The 27,863-nt window shown below is 55.8% G+C and overlaps 1 protein-coding gene across 1 annotated transcript; it reads right to left on the reverse strand.

The window, feature by feature from the left end:
- On the reverse strand, nucleotides 1-26,299 carry PADI1 (peptidyl arginine deiminase 1). Its single transcript, XM_054579618.1, has 16 exons — nucleotides 26,202-26,299; nucleotides 18,209-18,389; nucleotides 16,966-17,038; nucleotides 16,286-16,347; nucleotides 14,906-15,023; nucleotides 14,652-14,777; nucleotides 12,889-13,061; nucleotides 12,637-12,740; nucleotides 11,450-11,573; nucleotides 10,736-10,843; nucleotides 9,491-9,642; nucleotides 5,593-5,737; nucleotides 4,711-4,804; nucleotides 3,522-3,601; nucleotides 2,648-2,773; nucleotides 1-256 (listed from the first exon to the last, which is right to left on the reverse strand). The coding sequence occupies exons 1-16, from the start codon at nucleotides 26,291-26,293 to the stop codon at nucleotides 23-25; spliced, it is 1,992 nt and encodes a 663-aa protein (XP_054435593.1). The 5' UTR covers nucleotides 26,294-26,299; the 3' UTR covers nucleotides 1-22.
- Between the last annotated feature and the right edge of the window lie 1,564 nt (nucleotides 26,300-27,863).

Raw genomic sequence — 27,863 nt, forward strand, 5'->3', positions numbered from 1 at the left:
GAGGACGCCGGGGTGGACAGGCTCAGGGCACCATGTGCCACCACTTGAAGGGGAAGGGCTGCCTGCGCACGTTGGTCCCACAGTGGATCTCCCCGAGCAGCTTGTGGTAGGACAGGAAGTCGTCGATGAAGGTGCAGTGGAGGCCCAGCGGCTCCAGCAGGGAGCGCACCTTCTCCTCCAGGCAGCAGCGGCCGTTGATGAGGGGTCCGAAGGGCTTGGGGATGCCCAGGTGCTGGCCCAGCACCACCATGTTGACCTGAAGGAGAGAGAAGGCAAGAGGGAGGCCCAGCTGGCTGGGGACACTCTATACACAGGGGTGCCTTCTGATCTGTGGCTCGGGCAGGCCACCCCCAGGGCCTGTCCCTTCCTGGCCCGCATCCCCGGGTCCCCAGGGCTGGGCTCACTCAAGACCAAAGGCCTATGAAAGCAAAGAAGAAATAGATTCATGGTTGGAAGAGACGATTAGCAATGGCAGGGCTGTCCGTAACATACATGGAAAATTTATATGAATTAAAGACACCCTTTCCTCTAACGCTTTCTTTCATCTATCAGAAAGTTGTCCTAACAACCTGGTTAGAACAAGGTTTTACCATCATCTCTCAGAAACCTGTACACATCTACAAGGTCTACAGTGTGAATGTCCTCGTTGGGGTGGACACTTGGCTAGCTCAACTGTCCCTGGAAGCCCTACTAATTATCACTGTTTATTGAGCAACTACTATGTGCCAGACATATCATCGTTGCCCCTCGCAGCCCTCCTCCGAGGCTGTGATTTGGACAAGCTGGGTAACACGATCAAGGCCGCATAGTCAGAGGAAGGAGGGACTAAAACCTGGTTTGGGTCTGACTCGTATTGAAACTCGTGCCCTGTATCCTCTGCCAGGATAGGGCCCTTTGGCAGTCTGGGGCTCAGGGGCTGGGGCAAGGGGTTAGGGACCTTGGGGGCACCTGGGTGTATTTCCAGCAGCATCTCTGCTTTCTTCTCTGGGGGCCCTAATGTTGGTGAAGGGAGGTCTCCCCAGTGTAGAGTGTGGAGGTTTCTCAGAGAAACATTCAGCCCCAGACTGATGGCCAGAGGAGCTGTCCTTGGTGTTTAAAGAGGGGACATCCTGGGCCTGCTGGCTGGAGGGTAGTGCTGGGTCATCTCAGCATGGGCTGGGCTGCCCGGGACTCTGTGACGTCACACTCTCCAAGCCCTAGCCCCCCACCCTCAAGCCGGCCCCGCACAGCCATCTAGGCTGGCACCGGCATGAAGCTGGGCGGTCTGTGCAGTCAGTCCCATGGCCTTGGCCCAGAGCTACCTGGTTGCTCACCCATGGACCAGATCATGCTGGGGCCCAATGGGGCGACAGGGAGGCTGAGGGTAGGGGGAAGAGCCAGGAGCCAGATTCAGGACCAGAGCCAGCCCAGGGGGGCTTCCTCTTGAATGAGCGCTCAGGAGATGGGAGCCTGGCCCACTCGTTTGCTGAGGACCGCAGGCAAGCCCGCTGCTCTCCCTAAGCGCCTCAGCTCCTCCACCTGACAGATGCGGGGGGGAGGCTAACTGAGTGTCCCCTAAGGGCCCTCCCAGCATGGACAGGCTGGAATTCTTTAGCAGGCCTGGACTGAAATTGGGAGGTTCCCACAGGAGGATGCAGGTTGAGGAGCAGGCTTCTGGCAGGTGTGAGCAAGGCCACGGCCAAAGGAAGGTTGACCAAGGTCATGGGTTCACACCCAGGCCTTGCCAGCAACCCTCGGCCAGAACCAGGGCTGGTCACCCCTTAGAACTTCACTGTCCGGTATGGTAGCCGCTAGCCACATGTGACTGTTAAAACTAAAGAAAAGTAAAAATTCTGTTGGTTGGCCACACCAGCCACATTGCAAGTGTTCAGTGGCCACATGAGGCTCAGTGGCTCCCATGTCATATTGTGCAAACACAGAACATTTCTGTCATCCCAGAAAGTTCCAACAGCACTGCCGCAGAAGAGTGGTCCTCAGCCAAGGACAATTTTGCCCCTGGCTGTCATAACAAGGTGGGTGCTACTGGCATCTGTTGGGTAGGGGACAGGGAGCCCTACATCCTTTGCCAAGGGAATAATGGGCACTTTGGCCAGGAGCATCGCTGAGGCCCCTCCCAGGGACCACGCCTGTGAGCTCACAATCTGCTTATCTGCTTGTCAGCTGCCCAAGTTAATGACAGCCAGAGAGGTGGCCACCGCCTGCCCCACCTGCCTGACTCAGGAACCCCCCTGGGGAGCACAGCAGGCAACTGAGGCTTGGAAATGGAGGCCTGAAACATTTGGAACGAACCACACTCCCTTTCCCACTTGGGAGAAAACAATGCCCTTAGTTGCCCCGGCTGCCGGTGCCTGCGCTGCAGCTGTTCAGCAGCATCCTTGCGTCCCACCCACCGCATGCTGGGAGCACTCCCCTCGTGGAGGCAATGCAAACTCCCTGGGGGACAAATGGCCCGGGGTTGAGAACCGCCGACGGAGACGGTCTATGTTTGCACAGAAAGCGCGGAAACACCGGAGAGGTGCACAGACCGCCCTAGCCTCTCTGCCTCTGCCCTTGTACGGGGCGCTTCTTCTCTGGATGCCCAACCATGTCCCCGCCAGGACCCTGCAGGGGCCCAGGAACTGGAAAGAACGCCATCCACTGCGCTCACCATGTCGGGGAAGAAGGCTTCTGCGTAGGGGCCCTGCAGGTAGAAGAGCTGCGGGATGTCCACGATGTCCTGCTCCGTCAGGCCCAGCTCCCGCTTCAGCACCTCCCGGTTCCAGTCGATGCATTTCTGGGGGCAGCGAGTGAGGACCGAGGCTTGCTGCGTGCCTACTGTGCGCAGCCTCCGCGCCCTTTAGCTCCTTCGATCTTTGTGTCATTGCTACCCCCAGATAAGGAAACCGAGGCTCAAGTGACCTGCCCAAGGGCACAGAGCTAAGAGGTGTTGGAGGTGGGGCTTGGACCCGGCAATTTCTGGTTCCAAGAATCCTTGCTACGACACCACGCCGTCCCGGCCACAATGTGGCCTGGCTCCAGCCCGTCTCGGCAGTTTAGGAGAAAGTGGGGGAGAAGCATGGGGCTTCCTTCCTTTCACTGAGCAGGGAGCCACCCTGCACCAGGCATGTGACAGGCCCTGGCCTTGCCCCTTCCTGAGACCCCAGTCCACCCAGTCTCTTCACTAGATCTCCTTGACTCCCACCCACCCCAGCCCTGGCCCCCGACCCCCGCAGGGCCCTATTTCTCCGCCACATCTCTCTCAACTCACGGGACTTCCCCAGTGAACACTCAGCTTTGCTTCCATGGAAACCCACCCCTTCCCTGAATCAGGGCAAGAACCCCCTCCGACTGGCATGGCCATGTCTCCTCCATCACACGGAGGCTCCCAAGGGCAGAGGCCCTACCCTCCCACAGGTCCCAGCAGCCCCCAGCACAGTCCGAGGCTCAGGCTGATGCCCTTGCCCCCGCCCCAGCTGTTCTCCCAGCTGTTCTCCCTGGAGGGTGGGGGACCCCCAAGAGCAGGCAGCAGGCCTGCACCTCACCTGTACATGGAGACTGTCTCTCCGGAGGCGTCTGTCTGCCAGCATTTCATTGATGCTTCTCTTCGCCTGGTTCTTTAACCCTGTGTATAGAAAGAGACAGACGGTACATGGCCCAGGGAGTACTGCCTGGGGCCACTTCGGGCCTGGGCTGCAGAATCCAGCCCGGGATTTCCCCCCACCTCAGTGCCAGGGTCTGAAGCAAGGATGGAGACAGCCAGAGACAGGAAACCCTGATAGGACCAGGCTCTGTCTACAAGTAAATCCTGGGGATGGATTACAGACCCCCTGGGAAGGGACTCCTGGGCATGGGACTTAATATTTTTAGTACAGCTACCATTATCGAACACGCACCATACTCTGGGCTCCCCACTAAATGTATTGTTAACCTTTCAAACAATGCCAGGTAGGGCTAAATATCACCCCCAATTCAAAGAAGAGGACACTGAGGCACCGAGAAGTTCAGATCACATCTGTAATGTCAGAACCAGCAAATGGCAAGACCAGGATTTGAACCCAGGTCTATCCTGGCCACGGGCTACCCTACATCCCTTCCAATGCTCCTTCCTCAGGTGAGAGCACTGAGGTCTGTGGTAGGGAGGGGGAAGGTGCTCAAGGCCAACCAGGCCCTTCTAGCATCTGTCAACTCCCAAAGGAAGGTCCACAGCGGGGCCCTGACCACCCACCTGGCTTCTGGCCCCTCTTCCCCTGAGCCCCTAGCCCTGCTGCTCCCTCCTCCGCTTAGCCCTGGAAAAGCCACTTCTCTCTGAGTCTCAGTTTTCCCTTTTGTGAAGAGGTTCGAGGAGATGGGTGTGGGAGATTCAAAGGGGTGAGGACAAGAAAGCGCCAGGCACAGACTGGCACGTGGGAGTGCTCATTGCTTCCTGTTCTTTTCCTCTCCTGGGGTGCGGCCGGAAACCGCCCACTGGATGGAGGAGGTTACTCCCTTGTATGTGCCTGGGGCAGGTCACTGTCCTCTCGGATTTCCCTCCCCGGCCCAAGAAAGGAAGAGCCCTCATCTTTAGCTCCCACGTTGGGGAGTCAGGAGAATTTGTGACTTTGGGATCTGAGCTCAGGGGTCTGCCGACCAAGGGCCTGTGAACAGGGCCCAGTCAGGAAAGGCATCAGCTGCACCCAGGGCTGGAATGAGAGGGCACTGTCCCCACAGGGGGCCTGTGTCAGCAGCACTCACCGTCAAACTGGGCTGCCTCCCCATGGCCCTCCTCCTTCTTCTCCTGGAAGAGTCTCAGGCAAACGCTGGGGCTCGCCAGGAGCAACCGGAAGCCCTGGCACGGAGGAAGGGAGAGTAGCTCAGTGCACACAGCGTCCTGAGATGCAGGAGACCCTGAACTCCCGAGGGGCCAGCCTTCAGGGGCCAGACTGTGCACAGGGCACCCCTCTTTACCTCGCTCTCGCCCACCGGCCACCAAGAGCTGCCAGCAATGCCCCAGTCCTCCCCGCTGGTTCATGCCTCCAGGCCTTGGTCTGTGGCCTCCTCCCTGCCCAGAGGCCCTTCCCCACCTCGTTCACCTGGGGCACAGCCTCCCCTCCCGGACTGCTTGCACCCTGGGGGCTGTGCCCTCCCTGCCCAGCTCTGCAAGGCAGTGGGGCCGAGTGGTTGACATATTGGCCCAGAGCTCTTGGTTTGACTCTTAGCTCTACCAGTACATTGTCCTTCTGAGCCCCAGCTTCCTTCCTCACCTACAAACCATGGGGGTGACGATAATAGTACCCACCTCACGCAGATTGAATGAATTAAAGCGTATACATGGTAGGTGCTCAGTAAATGTTACTAAATATTATCAGTGTCGTTTCACCAGGGTCTTGGTCGGGAGGAGTGTATCAGAGGAAACACCCAGTAGGCGTGAGAAGGAATGAATGAGGGCCCTCCTGACCCGAACCCTGACCTCCTCCAAGAAGCCCTCCAAGATTAATGCCCCTCTGGCCCCGAGGGTGCCCTGACTCTGAGCTCACTGTGGATACAGGTGCTGAGTTGGTTCCAAGTAGCTTTGCCCTGTTTTACCCATCAGGTCAAGTGAGGGCAGAGGTGGCTCAGGCAGGGCGAGAGGCGTACCTTTTGGTCGGAGGTGGGCACAAAGCTCAGGAACTCATCCACGTGGCCCACGGACAGCCAGTCCGAGTAGAGCTCCACGGGCGCCTGCACCTGCTGTGCCTTCAGGAAGTCCCGCACCACCTTGGCCATTCGCCGCCCACCTGACCTGTTGAGGGAGGGAAACGGTGGCTGTCACCCCCACGGTGACCTGAGGGCATGGGGGTCAGATCCAGGGCCCCGATGTCTTCCACATCACAGGGCGGGAGGGTGTTTGAGGATGCAGCGCATCGGAGGGTGCAGAATCTGCATTTTGACAAGCACCTTAGCTGATTCATATGCAAGAGAACCACTGCCCCGTTCAGTCTGTGGTTCTTGAAATGGAGCCAGAGCATGTTCAGACTGCCCTTTATTAGCAGTGAGAGGGGAGGAGGGTAGCACTAAGGTGGCCTAGAACAGGGGAAGGGGACAGGGGAGCAGGAGCTGGAGTCCCAGAGCTGTGAGGAAGGAGACAGTGCCTGAAAGCATCTGTGCAGCAGGGACCCTGAGGCTGCCCCAGGCAAGCGCCACGTCCCTGTTTCACAGGTGAGGCGGCTGAGGCCCAGAATGTTCAAGGGGATGACCTGTCCCAAGTCAGAACGATATACTATACTTTGGGCCCTTTCCCCTTTTCCTTGGCACATGAAGCCACATGCAAACACACATATGGAGATTTTTTTCAATATGTTTTCCAAAATAGGTATCACATCCCTTGCCCTCACTTGTTGGCTTAAGGACCTATGGATGAGCTCTCCAGCCAGCCTCCAGTCTGGAGGGTCTACCTTAAACAGAACACAGGCCAGCCTTTTCCAGGCTCTCCCCTGCCACCACCTGGCCAGTGGCACCTCCCTCACCTAAACAGTGCCAGTGGCTTGTCCACGTCCACATTCTCTCTGTTTTCACCCTGGTTTCTCTGCAGTCTAAACAGAGGGAGGCTTTTAAATATGTCAGACTGCCTTCCTCCTCTGGACAAAACCCTCACTTCACTGCCCTCACACTAACTGTAAACACAGCTTTCACAGGGACCTGTGTGACCCCACCCATCCTGAGGACCCCCCTCCTGCCCCTCTTCTCGTCACTTGCTCAGTTCCAGCCACGCTGGCTTCCTGCTGTCCCTCAAACACACCAGGTACACTTCTGCCTCCGGGCCTTTGCACATGCTGTTCTTGTAACAAAGCATTGTTGCGTATGTCCCCGCTGCTCGTTCCCTCACTTTTTTCACGTTTAACTCAAATGTCACCTTATTCCACTATGAGGCGTTGGAAATTGCAACAGTCTCTCAACCTCCTTATGAGCTTTATTTTTGTTTATACCATATGGACTATGTGGCACACTTGATATTTTGTTTATTGCCTGTCATCCCACTAGGAGACAAGCTCTCGAATGTCTGGGATTTGTGTCTACATCCACTCAGTATCTCTTACATAATTGATGCTCGAAAATATCTGTGAATGATATTAATTCCTTTGAACAGCTGCGTGAAAGGCCAGGGTCTATCTAGATAACTCGAATATGTGATAGACAAAGCCTAGAAGGAAGACCCCACAAGCAGAGACACGTGACAATGCTGCTTTGATTCAGGGGATGGGATAGTGGAACACATTTTTTTGTATTTCTCCTATTTTAATACAGGGCCAGTAATTTTTAAAGGCTTCTTAAAACACAGTGAGATGGTGGAGGAGAGTTAGACTTTAGAAATTATTTAGGAGCAGAAAGTGGTAGGAATCGGAAACATGCAAGGTTGAGGAGGAACAGAGTGCCTTCTGGAGGTGCTCTGCAACCCTCTGCTCTGAGGCAGGGGCCGGGACCAGATGCCTGCAACCCTGGGAGGCATCAGACTTGCTCTCTGCGTTACATGAAAGTCACCACCAGGGGGCAGAATTGCACAAGGATTGTTTTAAATGTGAGCACACAGCGTGCTGAACCCAAGATAGACAGGATGGATGGGGCATTTGTTTAGAGCACTGTGTGCCTGCCTGAGGCTCCTCACACTAACTATCCCGTTTAATTCTCATGATAAGCTTATGATATACACACAAATAACAGGTTCCGGTCATGATCTGAACTCTGCCCTGCCAAGCTCTTGGACATCATCCCCCAGTGCCCTCCTTGCTCATTCTGCTCCAGCCTCACAGGCCTCCTTGCTGCCCTCTAATGCTTCCAAAACACTCCTGCCTCGGGGCCTTTGCACTGGCTGTTTCCACTCCCTTGCACATTCTCCCCCAAAATGGCCACCCCTGTAACCCCCTCATTTACCCTCAGGGCTTTGTTTCAATGTCAACTTCTCGCCAAGGCTTTCTTTACCTAACCTCCTAGATGGTTTACTTATTTATTATGTTTGCCTATTGCCTATTCCTCCCTGCTCGAATGTGTGCAGATTGTCTGTTTGGTTCACTGCTGAGGCCAGAAGCCAAGACAGGAACGCAGGACAGAAGCCTGGGTGTTAAATTTCAGTTTGGAGCCCAAAGAGGAGACCTGGGTTCTGGCTGTACCACTAACTGGAGTTAACTGGAGTGGGCAGAGAGCTGCCCTAGAGATCCCACACCTTCCTAGCTGGGTCCTCGCTCTGAGCCCACGAGTATCCAGAACATTCCTTTCATCCCGAGCACTGGACCCCAGACCTGGCATGTGGGGAGTCTCAGTGACTACCTATCAAAGTGGTAAATGAATGTGTGAGTGAGTACATTCACTTCATTCTCCTGAGCCTCAACTTTCTCATCTGTAAAATGGGGATAACCATCCTCCCAACTTCATGAGGGTGTTGTGAGAATTAAATGAGGAAACCTGGGTAAAATGTTATGTTCGTGGCAGGTAAGTGATCAATAACATTTGTCCAGTGAGTTCTAGTCTCCTTCAAAGCAGACCCACTGCTGATGGAGGAAGGGCAGCTAGACAATACCTAAGTATTCAGAAGTGGTTAATAGGAATCTTTTATCACTGGTAATGCCAGTTATACAGTAAGGACAAGGATTTTTAATAGGCTTGCTTTACAGCTGAGGAAACTGAGGCATGGGGTATAAAATAATTTGTTCATTTAATTATATATCTGCTTTGTACATTAATATATCCCAGGTACCACCAGCAGTGCCTAGCACATAGTAGGCATGCATTAAATAGTTTTAAATGAATTAATCAAGCACCTTCTATGTGCTAGGCACTGTGGTAAACACTGGTTAGGCGATGTACCCAAAATCACATCACTGGTAAGTGGCAGAGCCTGGACTCGAACCCAGGGCCATCTGATTCCCAAGACCTATGCTCCGTCCTGGGTTCCTCCCCAAAGCAGAACGACTGTCTGGATGCACAAAAGGCCCTCCTCCCTTGTGTCCTACCCAGCCACTCGCTCACCCGCAGCCCATGCCAACCTCTGGGCCCTTTCAAGCTTTGCTAGGACAGCAGATGTGTTGATCTCATAGTGAGAGGGGCAACAGACCTCTCTCCCACCTCGGCAGCAGATCGTGTGTCTCCTCCCCAGCTCTTCCGATTTTTCAAAAGAGGCTGGAGATGTGTTTTATGTGGGGCCTCCTAATATATAAATATATGTGTGTGTGTGTGTGTGTGTGTGTGTGTAGTGTATATATATATAGTGTGTGTGTGTGTGTGTATATATATATATACATATATATATATATAAATATATATATTTGATTAAGCTCATAAAATACTAGGCAAGCCCAAAGGCCAGGAACAGCACTTAGTGAGCTTTCTCCTAAGATTCTATGACCTTCCAAGTCTAAGAGTCTAGGACTCTGAGCCTTCAATTCTAAGATTCCATGCGGGACATTAAGCTACTTCTCAGACTGGAGACTGTGAGGGAGTCGGAGGGCGAATACTGCAGTCAGTGCCCTGTGCCCTCCACCACCCTCCCGCCCTGGCCTCTCACTTGGGGAAGCTGCTGCCAATGAGGATCCGGCCCAGGGGGTACTCCTTGCCACCCACTGTCACCGGTGGGCTGACGTCCAGGTTGCCGAAGGAGTCAAGGCCAGAGGCGCCAGCAAACGGGATTTCCTTGGTTACATATCCAAAGTCAGGACCCTAGGGGAGGACCAGCAAGACCCCGCCCCCCGGAAGGAAGGGTCAGTTAGAACAGGAAGAGACAGAAAAACCACCTCTGTCCACTTTTCACAGATCCACCCAATAACAGAACAATAACAGGAGAACCCCCAAGTGTCTGGAAATTGGGCAACACACCTCTGGAGAACCCATCGATCACAGACAAAAATCAAAGTGGAAATTAGACAATATTTTGAACCGAGAGGTAATGAAAATACAGCATATTAAACTTTGCATGGTGCTAGTGAAGCCATACTTGTAGGGAATTGCTTAGCTCTCAACACATATATTAGGAGAGAAAAGCGGAAAACTTTTAGCCTCTGTTTCCAGCTAGCAAAAACAAACAAATAAACAAAAAACCCGACAAATTAAAGCCAAAGAAAGTAGAAGACAGGAAATAATAATGACGAGAGCGGAAATCAATGAAAAATGCTGCAGCCAGGTCAAGCCCTTGACGCAGACTCCACCAGCAGGGCTCATTGTCCCTTAGCTGGGGTTACCCGGGCAGTAGGGGCGTGGGGGCGGGTGAACAGGCAGGGACACTGAGCTTCAGGACCAGCCTAGTTTAGCCCAGCAGATGAGCACAGCGGCTATGGAGGCAGCCTCTCTGGTTTTGTATCTTGGTGCCGACACTAGCTAGCTGTACACAGCTAGACAGTTGCTAGAACTGCTCTTGTGTGTAGGAAACAGTGCATACCTGGCACATAGTAGGTGTTCAAAGAAGCTTTGTTACCAGAAGAGAGACCCCAGTTCATAAAAGCAAGAGCCCTGTGGACTCACTAAGGATACATTCCCCTCAAAAGGCAGTTGGGTTTCCCCAGGGCTGACCCCTCCGTTGGCTCCCCCTTTGGGGGAGAAAGGCCCCCAAGGAGGACTTTGCTAGCCAGCCCCTCTCAGAACATGGGGAAATTTGCATGTTATTTGCATATTTGTCCAAACCTCCCACTGATGCCCATTTGCCATAGCCTGCCACGTGTGTTCTTTTGTCTCCCAAACGACCAGGACCAGGCAAAACTGATTGGGTTCCTATAGGAGGAACCACCGGGGCTTTCCCACTCCATCCTTTGCCACATACCAGGATCCTCTTGTAGGGGAAATCCTTCAGGCCTCTGTTTCGGGGGGAGTCGAAGACCACTGGGAAGGACTTGTGAGGCGCGTCCACATAGCCAAATTCCATCTCGTCCTGGGAAGGGAGACGAAAAGACCACAGTGACCTCCTCAGAGTGGTTTTCAGAACAAGGTGACCCTGCAGGCCTTGGCAGGGCGGGGGCAACAGATTTTCCCCAAGATCTAGACTCATGGGGGCATCCCACCCGCGGCCCGTGCGCCGCAGGCAGCCCGGGATGGCTATGAATGCGGCCCAACACAAAATTGTAAATTTACCACAACCTTTGTTTTGCTCATCAGTTTTTGTTAGTGTTTGTGTGTTTGACGTGTAGCCGAAGCCGACTCTTCTTCCAAGTGGCCCAGAGATGCCAAACGGTTGGACACCCCTGGCGGGGTGTGGGGGACTGAGGTGGAGGTGAGGCCTCTTGGGACCCCCGGCAGGGAAGTATTCTGCCTGGGACCAGGGCGTTTGGAGGGAAGCAGGAGAGACTAGGAGGATGCAGGCAGTGGGAAGCGTCCCCTAACCTGACAGCCCCCACCCTGCGTCCTGGAGCCCAGGTGGCCCGGCTTCCCCAGAGGCAGTTAGGAACCTGTTCAGACCCCCTTTCCCACAGCCAGGAGAGGGACGGGGCTCAGGCCTCCCGGGCGCCCCCTCTCTCCCAGCCTCTGCTCCAGCGCCCACCTGGATCCAGCGGTCATTTCGATTTTCGATCCAAGGGCAGATGATCAGCTTGCAGTTGGCTTTCGACACCAGATCAGACAAGTCTCTCAGAAATTTCTCATTTGAGCCATGAGCGTCTACCACGCTGCAAAACGAAGGGAGAGGGGAGGGTGAGAACGGCCTGTGACCGCGGGGCCAGGAAGTGGGGGCAGAAGGCGGTAGCCTCGATCTAGTCTGTGCGGGCCCTGTGCGGCCCCGGGAGGCAGGGGCTCAAGCACAGCCTGTGCCTTAGAGAGGCTCCCAGGCCATGACAGAAATGGATAATGTCCCCAGATCACATCAGGTGGTAGGGGCAAGCCCAGGGCTGCGGAGCCCAGAGGTAGGGCATTGAAGCCAGCAGAAGCGGCCACAGTGGAAGGGACCAGAGGACTGGACCTCGCCGGTCAAGGTGGAAGTGAGGGGGCAGGTGGCCCATGTACTCCTGTTCCACACAATTGACCTGAACAAAGGAGCCAAAGGGTGGTGAGCAAAGGGAAAGAAAAAATTCCCTCTCGAACACCTGGACACACCTGGACCCCGGGAAGCACAGCAAACCTGGCTGGCCTCGCCCTTTCCTGCCTTTTGCTTTATGTTCCTAGTCAGCCGTGGCCCTTTCCCCTGGTCTGACCCCTGATGCAGGAGCCTGGAGTGGCCTGGCCAGTTGAGGCTCACCTAGCCATCAAGGGGCCTGACAGGGATTCTGAGAGATGGCAGAAGGACCAGGGACCTGGGATGGGCCAGGGCCCTCAGTGGACCCTGGGGTCTGGGTGCCCATGTTTTTCTGCAGGTCCAGAAGCACACCCATGTCAGGGCAAGGCTCGGCCTTCTGCAGCCACCGAAACCTGAGCCAGGCCTGGTCTCATTGCCTAGACTGAACCCACAATGTCGTGGGGCTGCTGCAGGCAGGACAGAGCAGGGTCAGGGGCACTGAAAATTGAGTCGGTGACCTAGACAGGGGCCTCTGTTCCTCAGGCCAGATGGGGCTGACAGGCGCAAGCTGTCCTGAGCACCAGAGGACAGGGATGCTGCCCTGTCCCCAGCTTGCGTCCTTGGGCACCCTCAATGCATCCATCCAGCCTGAGCAAGGAGCCAACCCCGGAACAGCACCCTGGTGCCATTGTAACGATTCCAGAGGTGGGGGGAGGGCTGCAGGAGGGGCGAGGCCTCACCTGCACACAAACAGCTCCAGGGGGGGCTGGGTGTTGGGGGTCATGATCCAGGGGGCCATGCGGAAGGCCACGGTGTCCGTGAAGATGGTCACCTCGAGCAGGGTCTGGGGGGAAACGAGGACTCAGTGGGCCCTGCAGGGAGCCCCATCAGACCTCAAGATCCCCCTGCCCCCAGCAGGCCCACTCCTGGGGCCTCCGCACTGCTCCTCCAAGCCCCTCAGCCCCTCTCCTAGCCCCCAGTGCTGTACATACCCTCTTGTCCACCAGGCTGACGCTGAGAGAGACGAGCCCTGAGAAATTGGTGTCGGGGAAGGCGAGCCCCTCCACGTAGAAGCTGATCTCCCGCTCCCCTGGCTGCCGCTCTACTTCATAGAACAGATGCTGGGGGCCCAGCACCTGCTTGTAGTTTGAGAGGGAATTCCCACCTAAGAAAACCAGAGTCAGCAGTGGGGGCCAGTGCTGGGACAGGGGTGTAGGGCTGCGAGGACCGAAGGAGAGGAGCCAGGGGCAGAGCCGCCTCTGCGTTAGGTCTACTTGGGCTCCTCTCCAGCTCTGCTGTACACAGGCTGTGTGACCTTGGCTCAGTGACTCAACCTCTCTGAGCCTCAGTTCCTCATCTATAAAATATGCTAACATATTTCTCATGAGGCCAGCATAAGCTTTAAGCCAGAGAAGGAAATAAAAGCAGCTGGTACAAAAGGTAAAAACAATCCAAATGACCCTCAGCAAATGAATGGATAAACAAATTGTAATATGATCACACAGTGGACTATTATTCATCCACAGAAAGCAATGAAGTACTGACAGATGTTACAACACGGAAGAACCTTGAAACATGATGCTAAGTGAAAGAAGCCAGACACAGAAGGTCACATATTGTTTGATTCCATTCATATGAGCTGTGCAGAATAAGCAAATCCATGGAGACAGAGAGCAGACTAGTGGCTGCCAGGGTGAGGGGAACAGGGAGGAGCTGGTACTGAGTACAGGGTTTTCTTTTGGGGACCGATGAAAATGTCTTGGCACTAGAGAGAGGTGGTGGTTGAACAACACTGAGAATGTATTAAATGTCACTGAATTGTTCACTTTAAAACAGTTAAGCTTATGTTATGTGAATTTCACCTCAATTTTTAAAAAATGAGTAGTAAAATTGAGCTTTAAAAAAACATAGTCGCTCTGCCCGCCTCCTTTTCCCTTCCCCTGACGGACGGCTGGGCTGGGAAGTGCCACCATGGCGCAGCCTGTTCACAGCAGGAAAGGGTGCCAGTTCACTCGCTGAGCCTTTGCTTCTGCTCTGCTATCACGGGGTTTTCAGGCCGGGTCCCTGCCTGGCCTGCCACCACAGATGCCTTCAAAGGAGCTTTCTGCTTCCTGCCAGGCTCACTTGGCCAGAACAACAAATTCTAGGTCCATTTGAGCAGAAATGGGTGAAGAGGAAGAAGAACAAGGCAGGAGAGGCCTCATGCGATTTATAAAAATGAGTAAGGACACCTCAGGGTTAAGGATTTGTATTTTTTTTTAAGCTGCAGACTTTGATTAATTAAATCTCTGGTAGAGCAGAGTTCTCAGGGCAGGCCTGGGCCTTAGCTTGGCTAGTTCCCGCCCCGCCTCACCCTGCCGAGAAAGTGCTTGTCTGGGCATCGAGGGCACTTTGCGTGCCCAGGGGCCAGAGGAGGGAGAGGGGAGGAGTTGGGCACCGCAATGGGAAAAGAAGGGGCTTTGTCTCCCAGCAAACCTGGTTTGAACGCCTGCTCCATCCCTAAATGATTCTGTGATCTTATCACAGTGAATTCATGCATCTGAGACTCTGTTTCTCCCTCTGAAAGAGGGGGCTAGCTAGCAAACCCCCTTCTTGGGTAGTTTGTTGTGTCTGGAAGGACTGGCTGATTTGCAAGCCGTGGTGAGAGTTACGAAAGGCAACGGAAGGAAGGGAGCGGTGTGGACGAGAGGAGAAGGAGGAGCGTGGGAAGCGGAGGATGGAGCAGGGCAGGCGGGGGCCCCGCCAGGCCACTTACCCCGAGCGCAGAAGACCCCCACTCTTCTGGCATCAGAAAGCGGCACTTTCAAGACCAGCTTGTGGCTGTCAAAGACCTTGTCAGGGCCATCGCAGGTCAGCACCATTGGGGACATGTCCTTCAGGTCTGAAGAGAGTGGCACCCTTGAGACAACCCTCCTCCCACCCCACCCAAAGGCTCCCCTCCCCCTCCCAGCCCTTCACCGCCCCACCCCATCACCCTGGACAGCACCACATGTCCCTTCTGTCACTCACCATCCAGTGTCGTCAACTTGCTGTCAGCGAGGTCAAGTCCCTTGGACTTGGGACTATCCCTGTCACAATTCACCAGCAGGATAGCCCCATAGCCCTCGGGGCCCCAGCGCCAGGTTTTCTGGGGTAAAATAAGAGACTTTGGGGTCGAGGGGACCCAGAGGGCTTCTGGGTGAGGCTAAAGTTCGTTGTTAGTTTGCTTGGACACTTCTGTATCCTGGGTTTGCTTAAAGATTTACGGAAGGCCCATAGATTTGGGGACTGAGCTCCAGGCCCCCCGCCCCAGTGCAGTGCCATCCTGCACTATGGTACACAGCGCGCGGCCCCACCCAGCCGCCAGCCGCCATACCCAGAGGCGGCCTTCGCCAGCCTGCTGAGCTTTGGCCCTGACCTTACGGGACCAGAGAACCCCGGACGATCCTGCTCATTTAGCACTCTGCTGGGACCTGTCCCCCCACGGTCCCGCAGGCCCTGCCAGGAGGTCCAAGCTGAGGCAGGACCAACGGCTGGAGCCCGGCCCCTGCGATCAACGTTCTCCCTGACGTGCCTCTAACTTCATCCCCAGCAGAGCCCGCAACGCGGGGCTCGCTTTCCCATTTCGCAGAAGAGGGGACGGAGGCTGTGGAAATCCCAGGCCATGTAGATGGGATTCAAATGCAGGCCTAGGGGGCCGTACAGGGCAATTGCCAGCCTTGGTGGCCTTCTTGTCCACCCCTCTGTGTGGATGCTGCCCCCCACCAGGTCCCCGGACAGGATTCATATCACAGCCGCACTTGCCACCTTGCCCAGCCACCTTGTGCACTGAGCAACCCACACGGCCACCCGTGCAGCCCAGCCCCACCCAGTCCGCAGAGCCCTGCGACCCAGCCTTCCTCTCCGGGGTCTCTCTCTCAAACCACATCTTCCACCCTCCCAGGGTGACTCCCTGTGGGGTGGTATCCAGAGCCTACCCCGCCCTCCCTCTCACTCTTTAGGGTCTGACAGGGGCTGTCCACCCAGCCTCCCCCACGGGAAGCCTTGTCTTCCCCTGGCCTTCATTCAGCCACCCAACACTCTCTTATGAAGCACCTGCCATTGGGGTTCCAAACACAGCCTGGGAAATAGAAAGCGCACCAAGCAGAAGAACCAGGTCCAATTCTAAGGTGGCATGAGAGAGACCCAGAGAGGGCGAGTTGTTTTCCAGAAGCCACGCAGCACGTCCATCACCCAGCGTGAGTTAACTCCTGCTGTGCCAGCTTGACAGTCCTCAGATGGGTTCCCTACACCGTTGGTAACCACAGACCCTAGGAATCCATCACCTTCCGGAAGGAGCCCCCCAGCCCAGGACTATCCCCAGGTGTGCCTGTCAGCCCTGCTGCCTTGGGGTAGCCAGGAAAGTCTCACCTTGTCGCCTCGACTCCTCTTTACCTTGCCCTTGCGGCCTGTGTCAACATCGAGGGAGACGTCTAGAAAGGGAGGGGAAGGAGTTGCCAGGGGCTCACCCAGTCTCGCCTTCACACCTGTCATCTCTGGCAGAGGGAAGCTCTGCCCCCTCCCCGAGCCCATGAGAACTAGGAAGCCCTGTTCTGGGAGGCCCTTGTGGAAGCCCCGTGGGGTTCTGGGTGTTGAAGGGACCCATGTCTTTGGATCCTGAATTTCCTGCTCTCCTACACTTGCTGAATTGCTAGCTCTTAGTGGCCCTGACTTTGGTGGTTGGGGACTAGGCCTGGGGCTCTGAGTGACAGCTTCGTATTTCTCAGAGGTGGCTGCCCAGCGCTCAGGCTGAAGGGGCACGTGGCTGTCCAAGCTTTAGTGCTGGATCTTGGGGTTCCAGTGGGCGTGCAGGCGGGACTCCAGATGAAGGCGGCCCATTGTGGGTCTAGCTGTTGGCACGCGGGTAGTGCAGTTTCTAGATTCCTGCAACCCTGAGTATGTCTGGGTCCCCGTCTCTGAGGTTCTACGAAGCCACACTCCTCAGTGGTAGAGGAAGCTGGCCGTGGGCTTGCACTCAGGGCTCCCCTAAACCTTCAACAGCCAACACGGAAGAGAGCGGGCCATGCGGAGAGCCAGGAGGTGGTACGTACCGACGCCCGTGAGGTAGAGCACGCTGTGGCCCAGGGCTCTGTCCTCGTCCTGCCTGAAGTAGGAGACCTTCACCTGCGGGGACACGGTCAGCTTGAAGCCAGCACGGCGGCCCCTTCGGAGATGGCAGTGGCCAGGGGCATGGGGGTGACCCACACCTCCCAACAGCCCTGCTTAGACGCCAGGCAGGCATGGGGGTCCCCAGGTCCTCCCTGCTGCTGCAGGCCCATGTCTCAGGCCCCGGGCTTGGCCCCCAGGCATGGTCTCCAAGCAGCCCTCTCCAGCTAGAGAGTCTGTGGGTACCTCCCTGGCTTCCCAGGCTGCACTGAGGAGTGAGGAGAGCTGGGAAGGGTGGGGGCAGATCCTGGGGGAGCAGCTGGAGCCTCCGGAATTCATGGGGATGTCAGAGAGAAAGAATGAGAGAAGGAACGGCTGTCTCCATTGACTTAGGCCAAGTTACTTGAGGCCTCTGTTTCTTCACTTGCAAAATGGGAATGATGGCCTCCACCCCATAATAACAGCCGGTGGGCATGAGCTTTTCCCATGGTCCAGAACCCATGCCAAGTGCTCTACCCAGGCCACCTCCACTATCCCCCAGAATGACCCCAGTAAGCAGGGCCCATTTGTAATGAGGCCACTCAGGGCTCCGCCTACAGGCACATAGCTAATAAACAGAGGAGGTAAGAATTGAACCCATGGTGGGCTCCGGGGCCTCTGCTCCCAAAGGCTGTATGGTCCCTGCTTTGTCCCTGCCCCATCATTGGTCACTGTGTGTGTGGTGGGTGGCTGGGGGCAAGTGAGAGGTGTCATCTGGGCAAGAGAAGGCTTTGTGGAGCTCCAGGGGTAGGAGACACCCACACTCAAGCATGCACCTGCATCTGTGCGTGCCTGTGCATCCTGCCTACGTGAGAGGGAGAGCTTGCTTGGAGGTCTTTGTGCAGGCTGAACACAGCATTAATGTGGGGCTTTTGTGAACCTGAGGGGAGAGGAGGCAGGCTGTGTTTTTATGGAAGAATGCATTCGTGTGTGTGTATATATGTCACTTTGGGTGTTGGGGTAGGTTTGTGTGTTTGGGGTGTCTGTGGAGTTGTATCAGGATATGGCGTGTGGACGCAGGTGTCAAAAGCCTTCTGGGGTTTGGCGGAGCGGGGAGACTTGTGAATGAGGTGTGCTTTGGGAGGCTCTTACCTTGGGTGTGGGGGGAGGGGGAGATGCAGCGCCTTTCCGTGGGTAAGGGCCTCTTACCTTGAGATCATTTAAGTCCTTACTGGCTGTGTCCACAGTTATGGTCACATCCACGTCGGCGTCCAGGGGCCAGTGGGACTTGCCTGCAGGCTCTGTCACCCGTGCTGGGTCGTAGACCATAATGATCCCTACCCCGGAGCTCCCAGAGACCCCGAAGGCCTTGGCGCCCTTGGGTACATCGCTGACAGAGAAAGGAGAGGGGGAAGGATCCAGGGTTTAGGAGGCTGACCATGGCAGGGTCGTGGCTGGGCAGCCAGGCCACCCAAAGAGCATCCCCAGCAGCTGGGCTGGAGAACGGTGGGGGCGTGCCCCCGGGGGCAGTGCAGCCTGGCTGGGCACAGGGCAGCCTAGGCTCCATCCAGCGATCCACGAACCCTCAGGTGGGCACGTTACCCCCGGGTCTCAGTCTCCCCATCGTAACACGTGGAGGCTGGAGCAGAACAATGGCGCTGAGCTTTGTGTAAGTAGCAGAGCCCTTTCAGCAGCCCTCCTGTGAAGCCCGAGACAGGAGACAGTCAAAAAGGAGTTGGGAGTGGGGCCGAACCACGATGCTCAACCCTTCAGCTTCATAGCAACCCCGAGGCTCCAGAGAGCAGGGACGGCAAACCTCCGGGAACCCCACCTGCACTCCAAGGCTTCCCATGCAGAATTTTACAATAGGCTGTTTCCACCCACTCCTCCTGCTGCTCACAGTGCACCTTAAACAGGAGGCACAGAATGTCCCTCCTGATCATGGCCTTTCCACAGAGGCTCCGTCGTCAGCCCCAAGCTGGCTTCCGGACCCCACGGTCCCCTTTCCCCTTTATTCCCACACATCCAGCCCCCTGCTCCGCCTTAGGCCTCTGCGTTTGTGGTTCTCTTCCTCGCTCACAAATACCCCTGACGGCCGCTCCTCATTTCCTTCTCAAAGATGGCGTCCCTGGTGCCTAGTAAGAGTGCGACGCAAATGACGCCGGGGAACCCCACGCTCCCTAACCCCATGACCCAGCTTCATTTTAACCCATGGTCTCGTCACCCAATATGTTTACTGGATGCATTTTCCATCCCCTGTGTCCAGCTCAGTGTCCGGTGTAGACAAGACACCACAAACCCTTGTTTTACGCGTGAGGCCAGGGCAGCCCGGAAACGCGGACTGGCTCTCCCAGGACAGCCCGGCTGGGAGGCGGCGGAGCTGGGAGCGGACTCCAGCCGGCCTGGCCCCAGAGCCCTTGCCTGTACATCCCAAGAGCAAGTAGGCACAAACCGGGGCAACCGACTGGCGGCAGAGGGGTGTCCAGCTTGGGGGAGACCCCTGCCCTGCCCTGTCCCACCCACCCAGGGATGCCATCGCCAGGCCCAGACCTTTTGAGGGGTGGGGAGTTTGGGGGGGCCCAATCCCTAGCTTTGGGCAGAAGTTGACATTTCCAAGTCACAGCCCTGGCCACACCCCCTATTTGGAGTCTTGGTAGAAAATAGTCATAGTAACAACAACAGCAACAACAACGATGATGATGGGGATGAAAGGAGAGGGGAAAAGAACCAATACAACTCCTCCGGGGGCCTCGGGGCCTCCGCACCTGGCCTGCCCTCCTACCTGCCTCGCCTCGCGCAGCAGCTCACCCCTGTCTGGGCTGCTGGGATCCTGGCCTAGGCTTCTTTCGCCCCTGCAGGGGCCACCTGAGTCCCTGCAAGGTCCCGGCGAGCCTTGGGGAAAGGTGGCCTCCTTCAGGAGGCACCTGGCAGGTGCAGCTGAGGCCCAGGGGTCGCCCGCCCTCTGAGGGAGGCCCGCCCTCTGAGAGAGGCCTGTCTGAGTCCTGGCCCCGCCGCCTTCCAGGCCCCTGTCACCTCCATCCAGGTCACTGCCTCTCAGAGTAAAACGGGGCAGGAGTGCTGAGGCCGCCCCAGCAGGAGCTTCGGGGGCTACGAGGAGGGGGCTGGGTTTCCCACTGGTGCCCACGCCCGGCAGGCTGTTTGGCCGGCGGGCTCAGGGATTATGCTGCTTTTCCTCGTCTCTCTGGCTCCAGAGCTGTGGGTGGGGCTGTGGATTTAGGGCTGCTCTTAGGGGTGGAAAAAGGAAGGCACAGGGGTTTGGACGAGCCCCAGGGTACCCCCAGTGGGGCTGCCTCGCCAGCTCTCCAGCCTGCCCTGCGGGAGCTTCCTAATCCATGCGTGCCCCGCTGCTTCGCTTTGGTGCAGCCCCCAGACTGAACCAAACCCCCCAGTGCAGCCCCAGCGTGTCCCCAGACTCACAGGCAAAGTAATGGATTTGAATAGCCCCTTAAATGAAAGGAACTACAATGGTAACCACACGGAGACGCCCCAGCGGCATGATCGCCAGTATCTTTACCATCATTTCCAGGGTTATGCTGATGAGCCTGTGCCCTTACCTGCCTTCTGCCCCCAGTGCCCTGCCCCCATCCCAGCAGGGGTACGGGTGAGGGTGGGGTGGGGCACGGGCCATCTATTGCATTCTTGAAGACCCACTTCAAATGCCACCTTCTGGGTAGAGCATGGTGTGGACTCTGTGTGGGGTGTGGCCTCAGATCCTGCCACCCAACTGCTCTGAGCCTGGATTTCCCTCCTCTATCACATGGATATCATCCAAAGAGCCACTTCCTAGGGCTGCGGGGGAATTCCATGAATTGATGTATTTAAAGTGTTCAGCACACCGTAGGTGCTTACTAACTGTTAGGTGCCATCATCGCCGTTCCTATTACTCTTCCCCCCTGCAACTCAGCCCACTCGAGCCAGAGCCCCACGTCCTCTCCTCTGCTCCCATAGCGCAAGTTCAGGCCTCCCTCGGGGCCCTTCCCAGCCCACCTGTGCCAGCAAAGCCGCTTCCTCCCTGCCTCATCCTACCCTGCTGCGTCCCTGCACCCATGCATGCCCAGAGCAGCGCCGGGGCACCAGGCTAGAAAAGAGGTACAAGGAGAATGGAGTCAATTCTCAAAGATTCTCAAAAAGGAGGTGCAGAGCGGGGGGCTGGGGAATTGTAAATCAGCAGGTAATTTTCCGCCATGCCCACTCGCTTAGGCAAGGTAGGTGCCCACCCAGCTGTGAAAGTATAAGGATAGCACATCTCCCAGAAGCTTCAGAGAGGTCTGAAAGCTTCTCTGAGCAGAGCAAAGGACAACGCAGCACAGGGAAAGCATTCGGGGGTCAAGGAGGAATCTCCATCATGAGGGACCGACACCCCCATTTCTTACATCTGGAATAATCTTCTCTCAGGCTCCACCAGCTCAGGCGAGGGGACTCCTCTCAGGCCCCCCAGCCCTGGGGCCCCAGCCCCCAGTGGACAGAAGCGCGGCGTCCGGGGAGGAGGAGAGAAAGCTGGACGCGGGCAGCGATGGGAGCTGGGAAGGGAAACGGAGAAGGTGAGGCATCCAGCTGATGCCAAGACTGGAAATGACGCGAAGGGCAGAGGGCACGGGGAGGAGCAAAGGGGCAGAGGCGGGAGGGGGAGAGTGGCCGATAGAAGAGACTTTCCAGCTGGTCTGAAAAGAGCAGGTGGCAACGGGAACATCCCACCCAGGGGTGGCTGGCCTCCAAGGCCCTCCCTGGTGAACAATATTTTACGTTTCAAGAGCACACACAGCTGTCCACCTCCAGAAGCCACAGCCCTCAGGCCTCTCAGGGCCCCGTGAGACTTATGGGAAACCCCGGCCCCCCGATGCTTCAAGAACCCTCAAATGTAAGCTTTAACATAGCTTGCAGCAAAGAAACGTGACACAGCAACAGGACGGAGCAAGGAGAGAAGATTAAACCTGTGACCTGTGACCCAGCCCTGCTGTCGGAACCTGTCAGTCACCGTGATTAGTGGCGGCTTCAATCTTATGCAATAATTACCATGTGACAAGCACAATTATGCCTCATTGTACTTCTGTGCAAGTTAAAAGCATTCATTTACTCCTGTAAACATATTAAGAACATATTTACCGCAAGTTTTATAACTCTGTACAGAGAGCCCCCAAAAAATGAAGTGGCCTGGGTCCGCTCTCTGGCTCCCTGAGAGGTCCTACAGACACCTACCCCCCGTCCCTGTGTCCCCCGAATTCTAGCAATCTCTGATCCAAAGGGTCTCTTTTGCTTTGATGCTTTTGCAGGGCTGAGGGAGGTTGGAAAACCCCAGGAGAATGTCCCCATCCCCTGCCCCAGCCAGCCTTCTCCTCCATCCCTCAGAATAAATGTTCATTATGGCTTCCAGCCTGGGGCCTTGATCCTGGCCTCCGGGCAGACAAGGAGGGCCAGACTGGACCACTAATGGATTCCCCATGCCGCCCAGCCCCTCTTTTTTGGACGTGAGTCCTTTGGAGACCACCTCCAAGCCAGGACAGGAACAGCAAGGACAATCTGGCCAGACCCGAGGGGTCCGAGTAGTGAGCTGGCCCGCTGGGGGGAGGGGGTCAGGGTGGTGAGCTGGCCCGCTGCAGTGGGGCGCGGGGCTGTAGGATCTGCAGCACATGCTAATCCAGGGGATTTCTAAGGGCTTCTTGGGCTGAGACACCCTGAGGCACACAATACCCCACACACAAATATTTCTCCAGCTCTCCAACCCACTCAGTACCTGGGGGAATTAACCACTTCCCTCGATGTTATCCCACACACCCACCTACACAAGCTCCCCCAGAGGGTTCAGGCTCCGGACAGCTTGGGTGACTGGCACACTTCCTCTTCCAGGGGCCACCCCCCATTCTACCAGCAAGACTAGATAGGGACCCCTTGCTTGGCCTCAGCTGGCAAGCCACCTAGCAATGGCAGCAGGGGAGCCCCAAGTTCATTATCAAGTGTAGCTTCTTTCTCCTAGCCAGCCAAGACCTTGGAGTGAGCTTCGGGATCCTCTTAAAACTTCTAGTTGGCAACACCATCCCCATGTCTTCCGCCTTTCCTGACAATTCCACGCTCTCCTTTCTGCACCTACAACAGACCCCACCGGCAGGAAGCTCTTGATGTCTGCTTCTAAACCAGTCTGCTGCGGAATAAATAAACTCTTTTCTAGTTTCAAAACTCAGTGGCAATGACCCTACCAACACCACAGGAGAAGGTCCTGGAAGGACCCTTGAGTGGAGGTCTTTAAAAGTGCTCGCTCAGGACCCCAAGCGGCAGCCACTCCCAGATTCAAGCAGGCACTGCAGCTACAAACAACACAGGCAACTTCCTTGGGCCCTTCAGCTGGGCAGGTGCCTGCTCATGAGGATGCTAAGGTGCTTGGTGACCCCAAAGATTTACAGTCAGCATCGTCCTATGCGCCCATCATGCACACACTGATCTGTCCTCTGCTCCTCCCACCCTCTGAGGCATGATGGGAAGAACAGGTACTGGAAGAAAGGGACCCCACGGGGCTTCCGTTGCTGTGAGCACCTCCCACTCCCAGGGCACCCCCCACCTTGCAAAGGGACCTACACACATTTATCATACGCCCTCCTCCTGACCCATTAAGGCGTGTACTATTGTTTCTCCATTTCTCAGACGAGGAAACCGAGGCTCATAAAAGTGCAGCCACTTGCCCAGGGTCACACTACCACAAACAGAGGGAGCTAGGATGAGAACCCAGGTTGTTCCAGCTCCAGGGTCTGGGCCCTTCATCTCTACGCGGAACTGAAGAGGGGGCGCAGCTCATGCTGTCAGGGCTGAGAGAGGGCCAGTGACATGGCCCAGGCCGGAGAGCAAGTCAGCAGCAGAGGGAAAGGCCCCCGGAGTCCCCCATCAGAGACCTCCTGGCTCCCAGTCAAACGCTTCCGGCCCTAGCCAGGAGCACCACGCAGGGCCTGCGGTTCAGTAGTTGCCTTCCAGAGGCACAGCCACCCCAGGACGAGAACAGAGGTCTGCAATCAGGCAAAGGTGGGTCCACTGGGGACCTCTTCCCTTCTCCTGGTGTTGAAGCAGGGTTGCCGGGTAAAGTACAGGATACCTAGCTAAGTTTGAATTTCAGCTAAACAGCAGATTTGTAAAAATACAAGTATGTTCCATGCAACATATTAGTCATCCTTTATCTACAGGGGATATGTTCCAAGATGTCCAGTGGATGCCTACAACCATAGATATGTGTGTGTGTGTGTGTGTACACATATATACACACATACATACACACCATGTTTTTTCCCATACATACATACCTATGATAAAGTTTATAAATTAAGCACAGAAAGAGATTAACAACAATAACTAATAATAAAATGGAACAACGATAACAATGTGCTAAATTATAACAAGGTAGTAAAACAATTACAACAAGGTCATAAAAGTTATGTGACTTGCACAGCAAGATATTAATAACAATCTTGTTATAATTGATAACAAGATACTGTAATAAAAGTTATGTGACTGTGGCCTCTCTCTCTCTCAAAATATCTTCGTGTACGGGGCTCACCCTTCTATTTCTTGTGATGATGTGAGAGGGTACAGAGCCTACGTGATGAGGTGAAGCGCGGTGGATATGCGGGACAAAGGGCTGGTTCACGTCCCAGGCAGAGGGAAGGCAACAGCGTGAGATAGCCTCACGCTACGCACAATGGTGCCCGATTTAAAACTTATGAATTGCTTATTTCTGGAACTTCCCATTTAATATTTTCAGACCGCGGTTGACCACAGATACTGAAACCATAGAAAGTGAAACAGCGGATAAGGGAGGACTCCTGTATAAAAAAATAAAATAAAATTGCTGTTTATCTGAAAAGCAAACCTAACCGAGTACCCTGCGTTTTCGCTTGTGGGTCTGGCAACCCTGTGTTAAAAGGGCAGGAGGCAGGGACGTAAGATACAGCACAGGGAATTTAGCCAATAATATCGGAACAACTACGTATGGTGTCAGGTGCTAGATGCATCGGGGTGATCACTTGGTAAGTTATATAAATGTCTAATCACCCTGTTGTACACCTGAAGTGAATATAATATTCAGGTCAACTGTAATTGAAAAAATTATTCTAAAAAAGAGGCAGGAGGGAATGGGATCTCTGCTGGCCACTTAGTTCTGAGAGAACCAGGCCCACGGCAGGGCCCCCAGTATGACTTAGAGCCGAAGTCTGACCTGCGCCGCTCCCGGCTCTCCCTCCCGGCCCTGTCACTGGGGCTCCAGGCCACGGCTGGAGATGGGACGCCGGGAGGGCTTCTGGGGCCGAGGCTCCCCTGAGACCCAGTGGGAAGCCAGGCCCCGTGCTCATTGTCCCGATGGGGAAAACACAGGTACTGAGACCCATGGGGCACAGGAGCTCAGACCCCGGCCCCCTCTGGGAGGGGCGTCCCCTCCTGAGCCGCCTCTGCAGGGGCTCCAGCCCCACCGGATCCAGCAAGATGGAATCCACAGCTACTCTGTCGGAGCTGGAGAAGCCCCCAGAGACCCCCAGGTCTAACTCCATCAGTGATCAGGTAAGGGAAACAGGCTGGGCCGGTTCCCTCAGCCTGCCCTGACCTGGGCAGAGTCAGGACAGAGAGGGTTTGCATCAAAAGGAGAAGCTGATGCTTCTGCAGCCCCTCGGATGTCATCGCGGCCACCATGATCGTCGTCATGGTGAAGACAAGCCCCAGGTCTTGTTGCAAGTTCTTTTCATTTTTCAACTCATTGAATCATCCCCAAACCACTCCCTCCTGATGCCTATCACCCTGATTAGCCTCCGAGGATGAAGTTGCCACACAACCCACCCCTCCACTTCAGAGAGACGGATTCTTGGCAAGAAATTGAGGGACGCCCAGTCCTGCTCCCCGACTTGGGCAACAGTTCATTCTGCTGCCCCACACAAGTGCCCCTCGGACACCAGAATGCAGAGCCCAGACCTCAAAGCCTGGTCCCGGGGCTCAGAGCCAGAACACTTATCCAGGGCTCGAGGCCAGGGTCCTGACCTTGGTGCTCAGGAGCCAGTGTCCCACGCTGGACCCGATCGCCTAGTCCCTCCCCTGGGCTCTCCAGCCAATTCCACCTGCTCTGCTGTCAGAACAGGTACCAGGCACGCACCCCATTGCTTCGGAGTCCTTCCTTCTAGCCCAGCCCTCTGCAGCCAGCTGGGCGCCTCTCAGGTCTCACCTGCGAACATCCACATACGTCTTGATGCCCACCACACACACTGCATAGGTGGGCTTCTTCAGGGACAGCTGCACAGCGTTCTGTGGGGCCATCCTATGCCCCCGGCTGCTGACCTCCTTGCACCCTGTCTCCCCAGCTCCTCTCCTGGGCACCTCCTGGCCAGGAAGGAGGGTGAGTTCTGATGGGTCGGTGCTTTCCTCCTCCCTTTTAATTTCACTGAGACCTGATTAGCCTGCCCGAGCTAAGTCCCCACCTCCTGGCTCCACGCCCAGCCCTTCTCACTCAGGCCTGTCGATCCGGGAGGTCAGGGAAGGAGGAGCCAAGGTTTCTCTGGGGGATGGAGAAGAAGGTTTCAGCTGGTGCCCCTGGTGGAGAGCTCCCCATCAGCCCCCGTCCCCCTTCCCTGGCCCTGCCTCTATCCTCAGACTTGGCGCCTGACCCCACGCTGTTAACAATGTCAGCATCCTCTGAAGGTTGACTATGTACCAGCTGTGGACTAAGGAGTTTACAGATATTATCTCATATGCTAGGCGATCAGGCAGCACGTAAAGCCCAGCGCAGTCTGACCGCCTGGGCTCCAGTCGGCTCTGCCTATGACCTGGAGCCGTTCATGTTTCTGCAGCTCCATTCCCCGTGTAAGATTAAAGTCATAACAACAGTCCTTGTTCCTTCCGGTTGATGTGGGGATTACATGAGCTAAGTGTGAGAGGTGCAGCGCCGTGCCTGGCACCTAGCATTCACTAAAAGAAATGCTCGTGGTTATCACTAGCATCTCCATTTTACAGGAAGAGAACCATGGCTACAGGTCACAGCGACAGTAAGGGTCTACCTGACTCACGGCACAATACCACCCCGCAAAAGGTGAGGTTATGTCCTTGTACTTCAACTCCAAAGGTGGCAGGAGCCACCCTGGTGCCCATCCTTGGCCAGCCAGTGGGGAGGGCACTTGACATGCAGCTCAGAACAATGGGCTGGGGAGGGGTGATTCGTTTCTGAAAATCCCCTTTTTAGCTCTGGCAAGTGCTGGCTCCCGCCTGTTCTCGGGGTGTTTATGGAATTTCATTCATTCATTTGACAGACATCCACTGAGTGCCTGCTCTATGTTAGGCACTCCCTTAGGATGCGGAAGAACAAAGGGACCGTGATCGCTGCTCTGACGGCATTGGTATTCTGGGGACACAGACAAAGGGTCACATGAGGAAAGAGCAGACAGTGCGGTGACACTCCTCCCCATCATCCGAGTGAGACTGAGAGTCGCTTGGTCCTGGGGGGGACAGAGAGGGTGGTAAGAAGGGGTGGGATTCTGAATGAATCTTGATGATGGAACTGAGAACGTTTGCTGATGGACGGGATGTGGGCGTGAGAGCAAGAGAGGAGGCAAGGATGGCTGGAGTGTTCGGGGCCCCAGCAGCGATAGGGGCCGTGTTGTCATCAGAGAGATGGGGAAAGCTGGGAGTGGGCAAGCTGGGCAGGGGGGTGGCTGTTCCATGTGGGACTCGTTAGACATGAAGTGTCTCTTGGACCTGTGAGTGGAGGTGATGAGGTACAGGTGGCGAGCTCTCTCCATGTGGGACATGGTGGGCGATGGCGGGGAAGGTTCGGTCAGGAATCACAGGACACCCCTCTGCAGCCAGGGGGTCCCCTCATTCTGTGCATCCATTG

This window comes from Pteronotus mesoamericanus, unplaced genomic scaffold (genome assembly GCF_021234165.1).
Source record: "Pteronotus mesoamericanus isolate MK-2021 breed Mesoamerican mustached bat unplaced genomic scaffold, CSHL_Meso_final contig_557, whole genome shotgun sequence".
Lineage (NCBI taxonomy): Eukaryota > Metazoa > Chordata > Mammalia > Chiroptera > Mormoopidae > Pteronotus > Pteronotus mesoamericanus.